The 15,906-nt window shown below is 35.2% G+C and overlaps 1 protein-coding gene and 1 long non-coding RNA gene across 4 annotated transcripts in view; one reads left to right on the top strand and one right to left on the bottom strand.

Moving 5' to 3' along the window:
- Nucleotides 1–114: 114 nt before the first annotated feature.
- Nucleotides 115–15,906, bottom strand: part of eva1ab (eva-1 homolog A, regulator of programmed cell death b) — a 36,795-nt gene continuing 21,003 nt past the window's right edge. Inside the window, 3 exon segments of the mRNA NM_001076587.3 lie at nt 115–2,725; nt 5,278–5,408; nt 8,401–8,446. Of these exon segments, the coding sequence (NP_001070055.2) occupies nt 2,355–2,725; nt 5,278–5,368 (462 nt within the window). The 5' untranslated portion in view covers nt 5,369–5,408; nt 8,401–8,446 and the 3' untranslated portion in view covers nt 115–2,354.
- LOC141378616 (uncharacterized) overlaps nt 2,502–15,906 on the top strand; it is a 33,535-nt gene continuing 20,130 nt past the window's right edge. For 2 of the 3 annotated variants that reach the window (XR_015513591.1, XR_015513589.1), the window contains exon 1: nt 2,502–2,744. This is a non-coding gene — a long non-coding RNA (uncharacterized LOC141378616). Of the gene's footprint in view, nt 2,745–13,253; nt 13,899–15,906 lie in introns of those variants that run through there. The other variant, XR_015513590.1, reaches the window with a different exon arrangement.

The raw sequence follows: 15,906 nt of genomic DNA, 5'->3' as shown, positions 1-15,906 counted from the left end.
TGTGCTGAAAGGGACCGGTTTTAAAATCAAACAATTATAAGGCTGTTTTTATCAGACAAGTAGAGGGAAGAAATGCATTGTAATACGAGTTTGGGCAAAGAAACATTCAGAATGTTAAGGAGTTTAAAAAATAGCTTGAGTTTTTATTTTATTGAAAGATGTAGTGCCTCCACAGACAAACTTAATTTGGCACGTTAGTTCTCCTCAGATGCATTCAAAACAACCATGTTAAAACACAACCAGAATTTCAAATCCTAATACATCCATATATATTTCTATGAAATTAACATTTTTAAAACATTTGAATGACTGTAGAATTAGAAACGTGAGTCATTTATTAAATTATAAAAATACACATTTTCTCAACACCAAGGAGGGAAAGAGGACAGGGATGTATTTCTGATCCAAAACTGGATGGATTTTATCTATAGCACCATAATTCATACTATCTGTGAAAAATACAATACAGAGGTGATTGTCATCCATGCATAATTAATACTTGATTGAACTGGGCTTAATGCAGGTAAACATGAAAAGTTGGTGTCTGTTGATAATCCTTTTTATAACTTTCCATTTTTACAGTGTAATTTGTTGTTGTTTTATTAAAATAAAGGCACGCACCATTATTTTGTCCACTATCTTACAAATGGGGGAAAAAAATCCTTCACCGAGGTCATGAAAACCCTGAGCTCCAGGACAAAGCATTTATATAATAAAAGTGTTTGTAACAGAGACATTTTGCTTAAATAAAACAAAAAATGAAAATAGGAAACTAAATGAGAAGATAAAATTAGGCGATTCTATTGTTCAATGTTTATGGTACTGAACGTAAATTCAGACAAAATTCATTCTAATTAAAAATACACTATTTCAAGTCAAGCATTTTCAGAGCTCAAGGATATTATTTTATCTCCATCGGATACAAATTCTTCATTAAAACAAGTTTTCATTAAAGGTGCACTCAGTAAATATCCTTTATTAAAAACAAAATCTTTAAACTCATTGACTATAAAATAATAAAATAATAATAATAAGATAATAAAAGTTGTCTCATTTGACAATTAACAAGACAAATGTACATTTGTAAAGTTGTTCCATGTCTGTGGCATCTTTTTTTTTTTTTTTGCATTGGAGTATTTGCATTGGAAGCCTACACAATTTACTTTTTTTCCCATCTTTTTCTCTCTGAATAAATGAGTTTTTACAAACTTATTTCTCAGAATTGTGTAATATGAACTTTAGTTCACTTTTGGTTGTTAAGACAGAATTGTGAGATATAATTGCTCTACTGCAATTCTGTTGCCATTCGTTTGAATTTTGAGACATACATTTACAATTACTAGTTAAAGACTACATTTATAAGAAGAAAAGAGATATTACAGTGGGAAATGACTTAATAAATAACAACTACTCTATTACAATGTCAGACTTATGAGATATAAAGGCAAAATTGTGAAATAAACAGCTACAATTACCATTTTCTTTTTTTTTTTCAGTTGCACAAACTGAGATAGTTTGCAGATGCTGCATTAACAATAATTAATAATAAAAGGCTAATGCACATGATGTTCAGTTTCAGTCACTGATCAATCATTTATCAGACCTTTATGTATTGCCAGCTGTCAGTTATTAATTTTGTTATGCCTGTATGTGTTATAGTGTTATGCTGTTGATCTGCGTTAATACTATTATTTAAAGAGTTTTAAGAAAAGTAAAGCAAAATCCCTATTTGAATACTTTTCAAATTAAGTCAAAATTTGACAGTTTTTCTCATGGTATCCTGGAACTCATAGCATTTACACACTGTTGACACCAGGTGTCAGTCACTAAACAGAAGTAGCCTTTAAATATAAGGGGACTAACACCATATCCACCTTTTCTGAATGTGATGTTTCAGATTACGGGTTGCACTTCATGTTTGAGAAGCTTAAATAATAACTTTAAATTGTTTTGAATAATAAGGCTGTGCTACAAACCATTCACACAGTGAAAACTGCGTGAAGGGTAATTGTAATGCTATATGTCGATCATGGATGAACAGTGAGGAGAATAAGGTCACCTAATTGTAACAGTTTTATTAAGAAAAACACTGTTTTTAGTTTAATGGAAGTTACTCCGATAATTCACGCCAAGCATCATGGGGTGTAGGAAAAAGTTGGATACCAAAAATCAACTGAGTGCACCTTTAAATACACGAACGCTTCTTTAGTAGTGCCAGCGCCACCAGAAGAGCTGTTCCAAACATCCCAAACGTCTCTCACACTCAGTCCCTTACTGTATCCCCCCCAAAAAAAGTGTAATGTATTACATAATCTAATACATTTTCAAACGTATTCTCCAAACTTCAGTCTTTTTTAATAATAGCGGTTGAGGCTGCGCGTGCCCGGCATGTCCGGCTGTCCGTTCATCCAGATCTCGCGTATAATCCGCTCGCGTTCCTCCAGCCGCTGCGCGCGCTCCAGCTCCTCGGCGGAGGTGAACACATTACCGAGCGTCCGTTCAAAGCGCCGGTGGCGGCGAGCTGACAGGTCAGAGGTGTTGTCCCAGTCCGAGTCGCTGTCGCTCGTGTCACTTGTGTTTTCCACAGTCTTTCCCGTTTTTTTGGGCGCTTGTTGCGTTTTGCAGTCGGTTCGACAGGAGATCTGCACCACTAGCGCGATGAGAGTGAGAACCAGTCCCAAACACACTCCACACACGAAATACAGCGCCGCCCGCTCCGGCTGATCTGCAGGAACAGTCACAAGGTTAGTGAAAGTTTGCACTGAGCCACAGTGTAACGATTTGTAACGGATTACAAAGTCGTTACTAATCGGTTGTGTCGGGATGTATCAATTGCGTCAAAAACACAATAATACAATTCTTCAGTGTAAATCTTGAGTACACTGAACGACCCCCCCCCATCCCCCAAATCTTAATTTCTCCTGTTTTTTAAAGTGCTATCTTTTATACATTTGGGAAAATAATACATTTCAGGGTATTAATAGAAGAAGAGGCCACACCAAATCTTAGAGTGGCACACAAAAAAATAATGAATTCAGTGTAATGTTATTATTATTATTATTATTTTTTTCTGGTAAATGAAATAATGTGCTTTTAATTCATTTAATTAATTACTCTTGAAATATTGAAATTTATTCCTTGAAATAATTCAGCAAGTACACATAGATTTTTATTTGGTTTGTATATTTAGTTTTAAAACCCTTTATATATATATTATATATATATATAACTTTTCAGTTATTTTCACACACTTTTATTGTACAGTATATGGCAGGGGTGGCCAACCCTGATCCTGAAGAGCCACTAGCTATGTTTCCATCCAAAAATGCGAATAAACTTTTTGCGCAAAACTGGGTTATCGCATAAAAGTTGTGCGAATGAAGCATCGTTTCCATCCAACGAGTCAAAGCGAACAAAATCGTCACTTCCTGATTAAATGGCGCCAAATATCAACAGTAAAAACTGCATTTGCTGCAGTAGGAGAAGCTGCGTCAATCTTTTCTAAATGAATGCGCCTCAGAAGACAATCCTGACAAGCATTAATACTGAAATGGTAAGGTGTTTTTTAATGACCAAAACAACATTTCAGATGTTTTATAATGTGCTCAGCCTGACAATTTATCCATTTACAAATCATTTTAAGCATCACATGATCTCTTTTAACAAAATCACATGACCTTTTTTAATGCGCATGTTGGAGTTTGTACGGTAAAAGTGTTTCCATCGCAGTTTATGCGCATCTTTTCTTATCAAATAAAAAGTTTATCCTACCCAGTTAGGCGCATAAGTTTTTTATGCGCATTTTCAAAATTTATGCGCATCATGACGTTTCCATCAACTGTTTTTTTATGTGCATTTGCAAAATGCGCATAAAATAAGTGGATGGAAACATAGCTTGTGTCCTGCAGATTTCAGTTGCAACCCATATCAAACACATCTGCCTGTAATTATCACGTGGTGTTCAGGTCCTTATTAATTGGTTCATGTGTGTTTGATATGGGTAGCAACTGAAATCTGCAGGACGATGGCTCTCCAGGAACAGGGTTGGCCACCCCTGGTATACGGTATATGTCATGTCTAAAAATTAATGAAAACAAATTAATTAATTAATAAAAACAAACAAATGAACAAACTGAACAAAAGGCATTATTATACACGCGCACACTCACTATACAGACCCTAATAATATAATTTATCCATATTCCTTTTTGAGCCATAATATTATTAATACAGCTTCTTCTATTAATGTACCTTAAGGTAAATATTAAATTGCCATTGCTGTCTATTGAAGGTGTGTGTGTGTTTGCTGTCAATGATGATTGGGAAGGGGGAAGGGGAGGAGGAGGGGCAGTAAATCAGCTACGTCAGGGGCACCAATCAATCCACAATAACAGTGGCTGCTATTTATTTATGTATTGACATATTGTGAGTTTACGTAAATACATTAAAATGAATAATATCCACAGCAAAATCATATTGGGGTGGCCAGAGTTTACACAAGGGTGGCCCTTGGAGGCGCCCCTGCTGATGGAAAGCCAGATTTAACAAACATAATAGTCATTAAAATAAAGAGAGTTTGAAAAAAAGGCCATCAAATCGGGTCTTAAAAATTATTTTCACTGCTGGATGAAATTTTCATACTCTCTTGAGTAGGTTGTTGAGTTTAAACAAGTAACCACTGCAAAGAAGTATATTAGCCTATTTATGAATGAAATCAAAAAGTACTACATTTACCGTATAGCCTACTGTGTATTATCTTCTGTCTGTCAGTAGCAACTCATCACTGCATTTGAACGTGCCTAGTCTATACTATTTAGTAAGTACAAAATACAAAATTAGTAGTATGTCCAAATATTCACAGAAAGTAACATTTTAAAGCAACTGATGATTTGATACTGATATAGAAATTTTAAATTACAATATTGAAACAGAAAGTTTTCAACAATATTATTGTCTTCCCTCTATTTGTCCATTGATGTGATTACTCCTCATATCGTACAACTTGCAACAAGGATGTTTTGACATGCGTTGTGGTATTTGCCCTGCCCCTCTCCTCCGTGATTTAAACGGTTGAGTAAAAAGTGACATTTATGAGCACTGTGCTTGCTGAACATTCAACTCACAGCGACCAGACAAAAGCGCTGAGCGATTAACACAAATAGATGTTCAGCACCATGTTTTGCTGCTTAGTATTTTAAAACATTCAACTCAACTATTAAAAATTTATAAATGTGCTCAAGTTGGGGGAAAAAAAGCAAATAAAAAAAGAGTTTTTACCTGCTATGAAGGAGTAAGCAGCCAGTGCATTGCTTACTAAAGCCATCTCCTCAGTAGTGGCCTGCCTTTCATTGAGGAAAGCTGTAACCATTTCATCCACGGACACTCTATGGATCACTTATTGTGTGGTACTGAAAGAGAGACCGCAAGTTAAAACCAGTCTGAAGCCACCTTCATTTTTCAAAATCCCTATAAAGGGAAGCACTGAACCATAGCTTATAATGATGTTGTTTTAAAGAGTGTAATTATATTGGGATTTCTCCCTACATTTTGGCTGCAGCAGAACCTCATGCGCAGAGAAAACTATTTTTACAGACTGGCTGGAAATTTTCCGAACAGCAGAATAATGCTACATCTCACTGTACAACCACAGACGTTGCAACAACCTAAAGAATAATTTCTCCTCATCAAACTGTCACACGAGGCAGACACAAAAAGACTTTCTGATCCAACGTGTACATTATTATTCACTGACAAGCTGATTGACGACTGCAGTCGAGACGATCATAATAGAAATTATAACCTGTCATAAAGAGAGAATTATTTATAGAATGCCATTCTCCCCCTGTCATCCGCTCATTCTGTCTCCCCCTCATAAAACCACTTCTAGGCAACGGGGAAATTTTACCCTGTAAATTATTGCCAAATTGCCAGGACATATCGGCTGGATTTTCTCTTTCATCCCAAGAAGAAGAAAAGGAAATGTAACAAAACAAACGTGGTTGAACACAAACAGCCCCGAGCGTGTGTGTCTGGATGGTTGAGTTCATGAATTGTTTCTCAGTATTAGTCTGAATGCAGGATGGTTGGGTTAGTGAAGTGTTTTTCAGTAGTAGTCTGAAGGTAGATAGCTGTTCACGTGGGTGTAATGGAATGTAGAGTCTCAGTCTCTCTCTCACTTAGCGCTAGACAAGCTGCTCTTTCAGTTTATACCATGGTCGGTGAATTCTTGAGTCTGATTGGCTGGAATTTGTGCATTAAATCCATTTAAATGCAAAATCACTAAGATCTCTTTCATTTAAAATATCTAAAAACTGCTAAAACTGGTTATATATTTCTATAAAATGGTTTGTACAATATTGAATCTAACCTCTTGAGACTTTAACGCCCATGTTTATAGAGTGCTATTTCATATAATATAGAAAATACCTGTTTTTCAGCTTTCCTTGGCTAATTGAACTGCTTAGTCTGTTTCGTCTATTGGGAATCTTCATTCTCACTCATTACAGTGTTGTAATTATGAAACTCTCCCAGGCTCTGCACCATAATTTGGATGTTTAAACAATATTTTCAGATGCAGTTTGTTAAACACTGTGTAAAGCCTCAGTTCACAACAGTCTCATAACCTTTTACAAAGTGCTATGTTATGTGTTGCTTAGTAATGATTTTTTAAGAATAGTGTAATCTAAAGGGATAGTTCACTCAAAAAGGTCGTAAAAAGAGACTGGACTACAAACAAACTACAGTCACACATGTGCCAAGAACTGTTTGATTGTTAAAGCTAATAATATTGTTAATAATGCTCAATTTCTTACATGGACCAATCGTTTTTCTTCATAATACCTCAATGTGTCACCTGGGCCCGGTTTTTCAAAAGTAATCCACTAGGATTTTGGATAAGGGATTCAATCTTGAAAATGGGTTTTTCAAAAGAAAAAACGGATTAGATCACGTAATCCAATCTTGGTTTTGATCCGGATCAAACCTTTAGTTTGGGTTTTTCAGACCTTTTTTTGTAGGATCTTGATCACTTTGATCCAAAAAACCTGGATTAAACTGATCCCATCTGAAGGATGGATTTAGCATGGATTTCATGCCCAAAATGTAATGAAAACTTAAAAAATTTATTAAGTATTATTATTTTTGGATCATACAGTATCTTGTGAGATATACTATTTATTCATAAGGTTTTCATTTTATTTGTTCATCCTTCAGGCTATAGTGAGTATAGGCTTTAACGTATTCAGCCTTTTAGTATAGGCCTACAGCAAAATAGAGTTTGGCCTCATAAAATAATCCCCCAAACAGCTGTCAAAACTGACCAAAAAGAATCAATTTTATTTTTTCACTAACTGATATATATATATATATATATATATATATATATATATATATATATATATATATATATATATATATATATATATATATATATATATATATATATATATATTCATCACAGTGGAAAATATTTTTCTTTTTAGAATATTTATTAGTGATGCATGCAATGAACACAGAATAAAAAAAAAATGCAAAGAATGGCAATCACTGATTTTTGAAATCTCTTTCAACAATTGCAAAAAGAGACTGAAAGGGCAGAAGCACAGCTTTGTCTGGCAGAGAAACAACTGACTCTAACCAAACTGCAGCAAACCAAGGCCAATGACATGAGATCCGCCTCCTAAAGGCTATGCTCAGACAAGCTGGTCTCTCCACATCAGATGAGGAAGTCTGAACTTATTGTGGAGTTTTTGACATTAAGTCTTTTTTTTTTATTTACATCTATATTTGAAACTTATTATAAATATCCTCAATGTACAGTGTTGTAGGTCTCAAATGAGCAGACTGCTTAAAGAGGATGGGGTGTTGTTTTTCTTGTTTTTATTATTATTTATTATTATTTTAATAATTATCAAATTTTCTTAGTTTTCATTTCAAATAAAAATAAAGTTATATTGACCCCATGCTGGCTATTCTACTCTTTACATATCTATAGTTCTACATTGTGATGTCCTATCTTGTTTGAGCACTGGTTATCCAGATTTAGTGATCCTGAAAAGTTCCTATCAAGATCAGATTGATCCAATCCGATGTTGCTTTGAAAAACTGGCTCAAAAAGTAAGCTGGATTACATGATCACGGATTGCAAAAACAGGATTACTAAATCCAGATCAATTTTATCCGGATTAAACCTTTTGAAAAACCAGGCCCAGGAGCCATGGCTATTGATTTGGACTATTTTTATGTGTTTTTTTTTTTCTTTTTAAAAACCTATAACCATCCTTTAGTCTACTAATCAAACATAACTTTAACACAATGTTAGACCTTTTTATTTTTTTGGTTGCAAGTTTGTTGTTCAGTGGTTCATTTTACTCCTTAAACACAGAGTTAAGAGTTTCTTACCCGGAATGCATTGATAGTGGTCCATCTATAAAAACTCCAGGTTGTGCTGCAGAGAAAAGAGAACAAAAGGAAAAATAAGATAGAAGCTTCAGCATCCTCACTTTAGCTCTTCAACATTAATGGACAAAGCCAAAGAAAAGAATGAAGGGCTACTGTATGACTCATAATGATCTATAAGAGATCAGCCTCCTCAATGCAACGATAAGACCTTCAGTGGAAAAACACTCATATCCCAAACTATTCCCGTGTTTCCATGTGTCCGAGATCATACATCTCGCAGTATCACTATGAGTCCTTTTCCGGTACACACACTCCTCCATTCAACCACAGTGATTAGTCAAGACCAAAACCTCCCTAACTAGACAGAAAAACCCAAAAAACAACAATGTGTGGAAGCTTTAAGAAGCTCGCTCGGGACAGGCCAATTATCAGACGATTTGAAAGCCACAGTAAGTACAACACAATTCAGTAAGCAGAATTTTTATGACATGAACTTGGTCACAGTGCAAGATACTGAGAGACGATGTGAATGTAAGCAGTTTTTTTTATTTTACACAGGAATGGTTATCTTTTGTCCTATCTATACTACAAGGCTATTTTTTTAAGGTCGACAAAACAGTATGTGACTAACTTGTTGCTCTTGTGGTTAATATCTGTTGATATTTTTGGAAACTCCACTGGACTCCTTTCAAAACAAGTCCTTCTTTCCCACAGAAATCTGATGGGTTGTATCCGGTCGTCGTATCAAAACAGATCCAAGTTGCTTAATGTCTTCCAATATCAATACGAGATTTTTAGGGCCCTGAAATTTAATCTTTAAAAAAAAAAAAACATACCTAACAGAGTTGGGTGTAATGCGTTACTGTATTATAATTACATTTTTGAGGAATACAATCATGTAGCGAATTACATTTGAAATTTGTGTAATTTGATTAGTTACTAAAGTCAATAAAATTGCACTACTTGCATTAATAATATAGTTTTTAATAATAGAAATTGCTGGAGAATGCGAGCTGAAATGGTTGCTGATAAGAGTAGTTGCTTCTTTAATGGAAATACAGACATTACTTTGACTTCATTAAGCATTAAAAACAAAAATATTGCTGTGAAATGCAAACTATGTCCAGTCTCTAAAGAACTTTTGACTACTTTTAACTCGACCAGCAACTTGTTTAAGCACTTGAATAGAAAGCATTCTATGACAATACTGGTCACCACCGTAGACACCCAAAAACATGGCAGCCTAACTTAGCCTAAACAGGCTAAATTAGATTTTTGTGCAGGATCGGGAATGAAGCTATCTTCTGAATGTGAAGAGAAGCGTAGCTGCATGAGGCTGTTCACATATTGCGTCTTTTGCGCATGCAAATATGTTATTTCCAATGAAGGCACGCGGTTTGCGCACACTTATTCGGAGCATAAATTGCACACTATTACATTTTCCAGGCGCACCATTAGAAAAACGGCTAGTCACGTGACAAGAACTGACCAATCAGTTTTATAATTTGAAAAGAATATACACATTTCGGTACACTAATTACCTCAGACAAACACAGAACACCCATGTGTTTGCATACTATGTATGTCAATGGTTACTAGTATACAGTTTTCTTCATGGTTTATTTTGTGATAAAAAGGATTGGAACAAGTGAATGATAAGAGAGTTTTAAGTTTTGGGTGAAGTTTTTTGAATATGTCAAGCTGCTGTGATCAACCCATTGCAATGTTTTTCAGTTAATATTAAATTGTTAAAAGAGCTGCAGTTTCTTTAGTATTTTTATAGGTATATTTTATATGTTTAAAAGTAACCTCAAAGTAAAATAATTTGTAATATAATCAGATTACAATTTTCCAGTAGTAGTCAGTAATTTGAAATCTATTACTTTTTTAAAGTAACTTACCCAACACTGATCCTTGATGCAACTGAATGAACTGAATTCAGTAGTAAGGATTGATAGGTTACATAGAATATTACTTAATGACAATATTAATTAAATGACAGTTATGACAATATCAGACTAAATAATGACAATCACAAGAAAAGGAATGTAAACTACTTCCAGATTGACATGACAATGAAATACAAAAACGGAGAACTTACACATAATATTAATATGTGACAGGTAGATTTGGGTTGAAAAGATTCAATACCACATTTTATGATATAGCTATTAAATTAATTAGTGTACTGCATTGCTAATATTGATTTGAAATACAGTGGTGTAAAGTAACTAATTCCAAATAATAGTTTTTCTCAGGAATTGTAATTTGCTAAGTAGTTTTAAAGGGCACCTATGGTGAAAAAACTACTTTTCAAGCTGTCTGGACAGAAATATGTGTAGGAATAGTGTATGGACGGTCATTTTGGGGTGATATAAACACACAGTCCTTTTTTTTTTTCAATTTAACAACATAAAAACGGTGGACTAATTGAAGCTGTTTTTTGACCGACGGCGGCCCCCCCGCCCACCGAATTGATTGACAGCTGCGTAACATGTCCCGGTAATCATGTGTTTAATCATATCAACAAAAGAAGACGAGCGCAAAGCATCCGGGAATAAAAAGGTCTGTTCAGTTTGCTAGGATCATCAATCATCATCAAATGTGATCAAGAAGAGTGAGTTTCACAAGTTTAAAATGTTTTAAAACAGTGCACGTGTGTAATGAATTACAGCAATTTACTTCAGCTTTACTTCATCAGCACAGCCGCGTGTCAGAACAATTATGAAAGAAGACGCTTCAATCCCGGTTTGTGGACATTAAGTCAGGTTTATTTTGTACATTAACATAACAGATCTCCATACAGCAGTGGATATTAACCTGTATCCTGTCACATTTGCGTGCAAAAAGAGTGCAAAGCTAAACGCGGGCTGTCTGTCTGTGTGTATGTGCATAACGTGTCTGTGCTGTACGTGTACGTGAACTTTGTAACGACATTGTGTGTGACTCACCGTTGTAACTTAACACAACAAATTTACATTTAGTCATTTTAGTCAAATGCATCAAATAGTCATAGGTAAAGTTCTTATTGTAGTATTTCTCACAAATTCTATGTGAGATCTGATTCCTTTATATCTGTTTGTTGTCTGACGCAGCCAAGGGAGGAGATTAAGGCACACAGAAAGGCATGTAGAAACGGAGGGGCAGGGAGGACTAGCCATAAAGGCGCAGTACAGTAAAACCGCCACCCAGTGAAAAAATTTATAAAATAGAATCTTATAAAAAGTATAATAAAAATTCTGATGGGTATTTTAAGCTGAAACTTTACAGACACATTCTGGAGACACAAAAGATTCAAAATAAATATGAAAAAAGGGGTAACCTTGGTGTCCTTTAAAAATGTGAACTTTTACTTTCATTCAATTACATTTTTTAAAATGTATTTGTACTTTGACTCCACTATTTTCCTTCAACCTGCAGTCACTACTTTATTTCTTTCTTGTCTATGGTGCTTGGCTAAAGTACAAAAATTAGTCCTTTGATTCCTGTCCAATCAAATCGTACATAGAAAGTGAATTGCATTATAATGAACAACCTCAAGACATGGGCGAAGTATAAATGCACCAAACATTTTGTAAGCCTTAATGTCCAAGATGTCTAAAATCTTTACACACAATGACTCAGAGACTGCTTATATACTGCATGTGATGATGAGAAAAAAAAGCATGTTTACCCTATAAGGACTGAAATAACCAAACAGCCTTAAAAATCACTAAATGGAATGAAAGAAGAATGGAGGAAAGGGCCAAATAAAGAAAGAGCTGAACATGGAATGGAAGTAAGGACCAAACTAATGAAGGAAGGAACGGCCAAATAAATGAAGGAAGGATTCAAGGAAGGACTGACAAACGAAGGAAGGAAGGAAGGAAGGAACAAACAAACAAAGGAATAAACAAATTATTATGAAGGAAGAAACAAAAGAATGAACGGACAAATGAAAACGAATAAAGGGAGAAACAAAGGAAAAAACATCAATAAAGGAAAAAAGTGAACAAACGAAGGAAGGAAAGTAGGAAGGAATATAGGAAGATAACTGAATGCACTAAAGAATGTTACGTTTACACTTCCCTGCGCACAAACTGCATGTAAACACATCAACTTTTCACTGTGTAATACTCACTACTCTTGAATACTTTTGAAAGGTCTACTTTTTACTCATACTTTAAGCAATATTTACTACAGATACTTTACTCGCACTACATTTTTGGGCAAGTAATGATACTTTTACTTGAGTATGATTTTTCATTATTCTTTACACTACTGTTGAATTATATTAAGTTAGAAGTTATGACTTTAAATTGGACCTTTTGACCTTACTCTTTACATACGAGCTGGCACAATCACAATCAATCAAAAATAAAGTTTGTTATGCTGCTTGATGTTGTAATTTTATTTTTATATTACTCTGCTTTGTCAGTATAGACTTGAATACACTTGATTTTAGATCCGCATTGCAGATTAAGGTCAATAGATCAGGGGCTTTCAGCGGTTTACTGTAGATGCTATGGACCCCCCAAATATTATCTCTCCCAGTTTTTTTATGTGGCTTTTCTTCAAACATTTACACAGCTTTTGCAGTCCCTGGATCCTACGTTGAAAACTACTATAGACAATGACATTATGTATTTTGTGATGGATTGATTTTGACAGATTTTTTTTTTTTTTTTCAGGCTATTTGAAATTTAGTCAAAACCCTTTTTTTCAACACAGTCTTTGGGCTTTGTTGCGTAAACCATGGCCACCATGTTAATAAAGTCTAACTTTAGTCTACACTGGGCCCAGTGCATTCTTGAAATAATTAAACTACTGTTCATTATCATTGTCCATTACAGATTCTTTAATTTGGTTTTCAGCTTTGTCCTCCATTTGGAACCACACAATCAAGAGAGGAAAGCAGCAGCTTATGTTTGGCAGAGCTTTATTGAAGCCAGCAGCCTGACCAACAGAGCCTGGATTTAATCAGACACCAAGCCAAACTAAAGCCCGAACCTGAGCTTCAAAGCTGGCACGAGCCAATACTCTTTCATTTGACTTCACAAATAGAAGTCAAGCAAGAACAGCTCTAAAATTACGTTGCTCCTGACTGAATAACTTAAGCAGCCCGGACATTCACCCGATTCAGCGACTGTACATAGTCACAAATAGCCAACTTTTCCAGGCTCTAATAATTTTTACAGGAATTTGAACACCTGTTTTTCAAGTACAACATATGATATTCAAGTTGACACAGTAATGGGTTGAGAAAACAACTGCTGTCATTAGTATTTGCAGCTAGGGTTAAATGTCGACTATAGACCTCCCACAGGCTTGCCAGCCAAACATTGTTCACAAGACAGGTCACTTATAGCTTGCTTGGCCAGGCATTTTCCTGTGCCATCATGTGAATTCCTCAAGAACAACAAACAGGTGGAAGAGTAAACAAGTGCCTTTGCAAGTGGTTCATCTAAGTGGTTTCATTTTCTGTAGTCAATTCGAAAATAAAAATCCTGCCTTGAAAATCCTCCCTTTATTTATACTACATCATGTCATAGTAAATAACTTCTACCAAAACATATATTTTCAAGAATGTTTCCAGTTTTTTTCCCAAATGATGAATTAGATTTGATTAAATGCAAATGCAGTGTAGATGCTTATGTAGTAAATGTGTTCAACCAACCACAAAATACCCCATATTTTCCATCCATTTTCCTTATACTTAAATATTATGTCATGTGTTGTTCAAATGCACTAGCCAGAAAAGATTTAAGGGATAGTTTAAACAAAAATTTAAATTCTGCCATCATTTAACCATCGTCTCTTTGTTCCAAACCTGATATGCTTATTTCATGCGGCCGCCATTTTAAAAACTAAAGCGAGGCTTTCGGCCTGCGTGGACTACAAAGAGCCAACTGTTGCTGCGGTTTCAAAATGCAGATATGGGGTAATAATCACTTTAATATCATTCACTTAAATTTAATTGAAACAATTAAAAGCATATTAGGCATCAAACAAAATCATAATCTCTTTAATATGCTCAAGCATCCTCCTAGGCATCAGTTCATGGTGGCAGGTAAACACCATTGGGATGCTTCTCTGCTCAGCCTATGTAACTCGGTGAGCGATAAAACTATGCAGTCCTCTGTAGCACACCCTCGTTTTGTCTGTAATAATGTTTTACCGGGACTAAAATTTGTAAAAATTTTCATTTGCTTAGCACTGATTTGCCGTAGTATTCACAAAAGCTTAACAGAAATGACTGTGATTGGCCGTGAAGGTCATCAGTTCATCGCTCTTTACCGAGTGTGAACACAGATACACGGACACTGGATCGTTTAAAAGCTGAGAAGATCAGCGGATCGCTCATCTGTGTTTGACTGGTAAAAATCGGTGAAGTGCAGTGAACTGATTAGTTTACGTTTGTGTTAAGCAGCGCTTAAATGTTAGATGGAAATGGACGTGGTAGGTACACAACATTCCTGTGTGACTCAGGCGATAATTCCGGGATTTTTCCCATCGCAGCCTCGATTTTGCTTTTAAAATTATGTATTTAATTCACAACAGCATCCATCTATGAAGGATGTAGGCTGTCAAACATTCAGAAATGTACATTCATGAGTGGATAGCTGTAAATATTTTTTAAAATGTTTAAATATGCAAACTCTTAGCCAATCATAGTTGGAAAACTTATTTCTAAATGTTTTTTTATGTATATATATTGATATTATCTCATGACTCCTTTAAAACCCTGTGTAAACAGGCATGCGTGACTTTGCAAGTGCATTTATTCTCCTAAAAATAACCCTAATTTCACAGTCTAGTAATTTTCTACTAAACAAAGTTGCCAAGTCCACTCATAATACATGACTCTGAGCTTCTTTTTTATATTAAAAATTCACAATTCCTAAATGTTGAGAAAAATATGATAAACAACTTTGAGAATAATGATAGTTATAATGATTTCAGCACAATAACTTTCATTTTTGATTCTCAGTGTGGTTTCATTGTAATAAGTTTCAGGCCAATACATAATTGATAATATACACTCACTGGCCACTTTCTTAACTACACCTTAATTGTACTGGGTTGGCCTCTTTTGCCTTCAGAACTGCCTTAATCCTCCATGGCAAATATTCAACAAGGTACTGCAAATATTCTGCAGAGATTTTGGTCCACATTGACATGATGCAAATCTCCCATTCCACCACATGTCAAAGGTGCTTCATTGGATTGAGTTCTGATGACTGTGGAGGCCATTTGAGTACAGTGAACTCATTGTCATGTTTAAGAAACCAGTCTGAGATGAGTCACACTTGACATGATGCGTTATCCGCTGAAAGTAGCCATCAGAGGATGGGTACACTGTGGTCATAAAGAGATGGACATGGTCAGCAACAATACTCAGGTAGGCTGTGGCCCATAATGTGTCAAGAAAATATCCCCTACACCTTTACACCACCACAACCAGCCTGAACCATTGATGGATCTATGCTTTTTATGTTGTTGATGCCAAATTCTGACCCTACCATC

The sequence above is a fragment of the Danio rerio genome, chromosome 17 (assembly GCF_052040795.2).
Source record: "Danio rerio strain M-AB ecotype USA chromosome 17, GRCz13ab, whole genome shotgun sequence".
In the NCBI taxonomy this organism is placed as follows: domain Eukaryota; kingdom Metazoa; phylum Chordata; class Actinopteri; order Cypriniformes; family Danionidae; genus Danio; species Danio rerio.
This window is presented reverse-complemented; position numbering and strand designations above follow the sequence as displayed.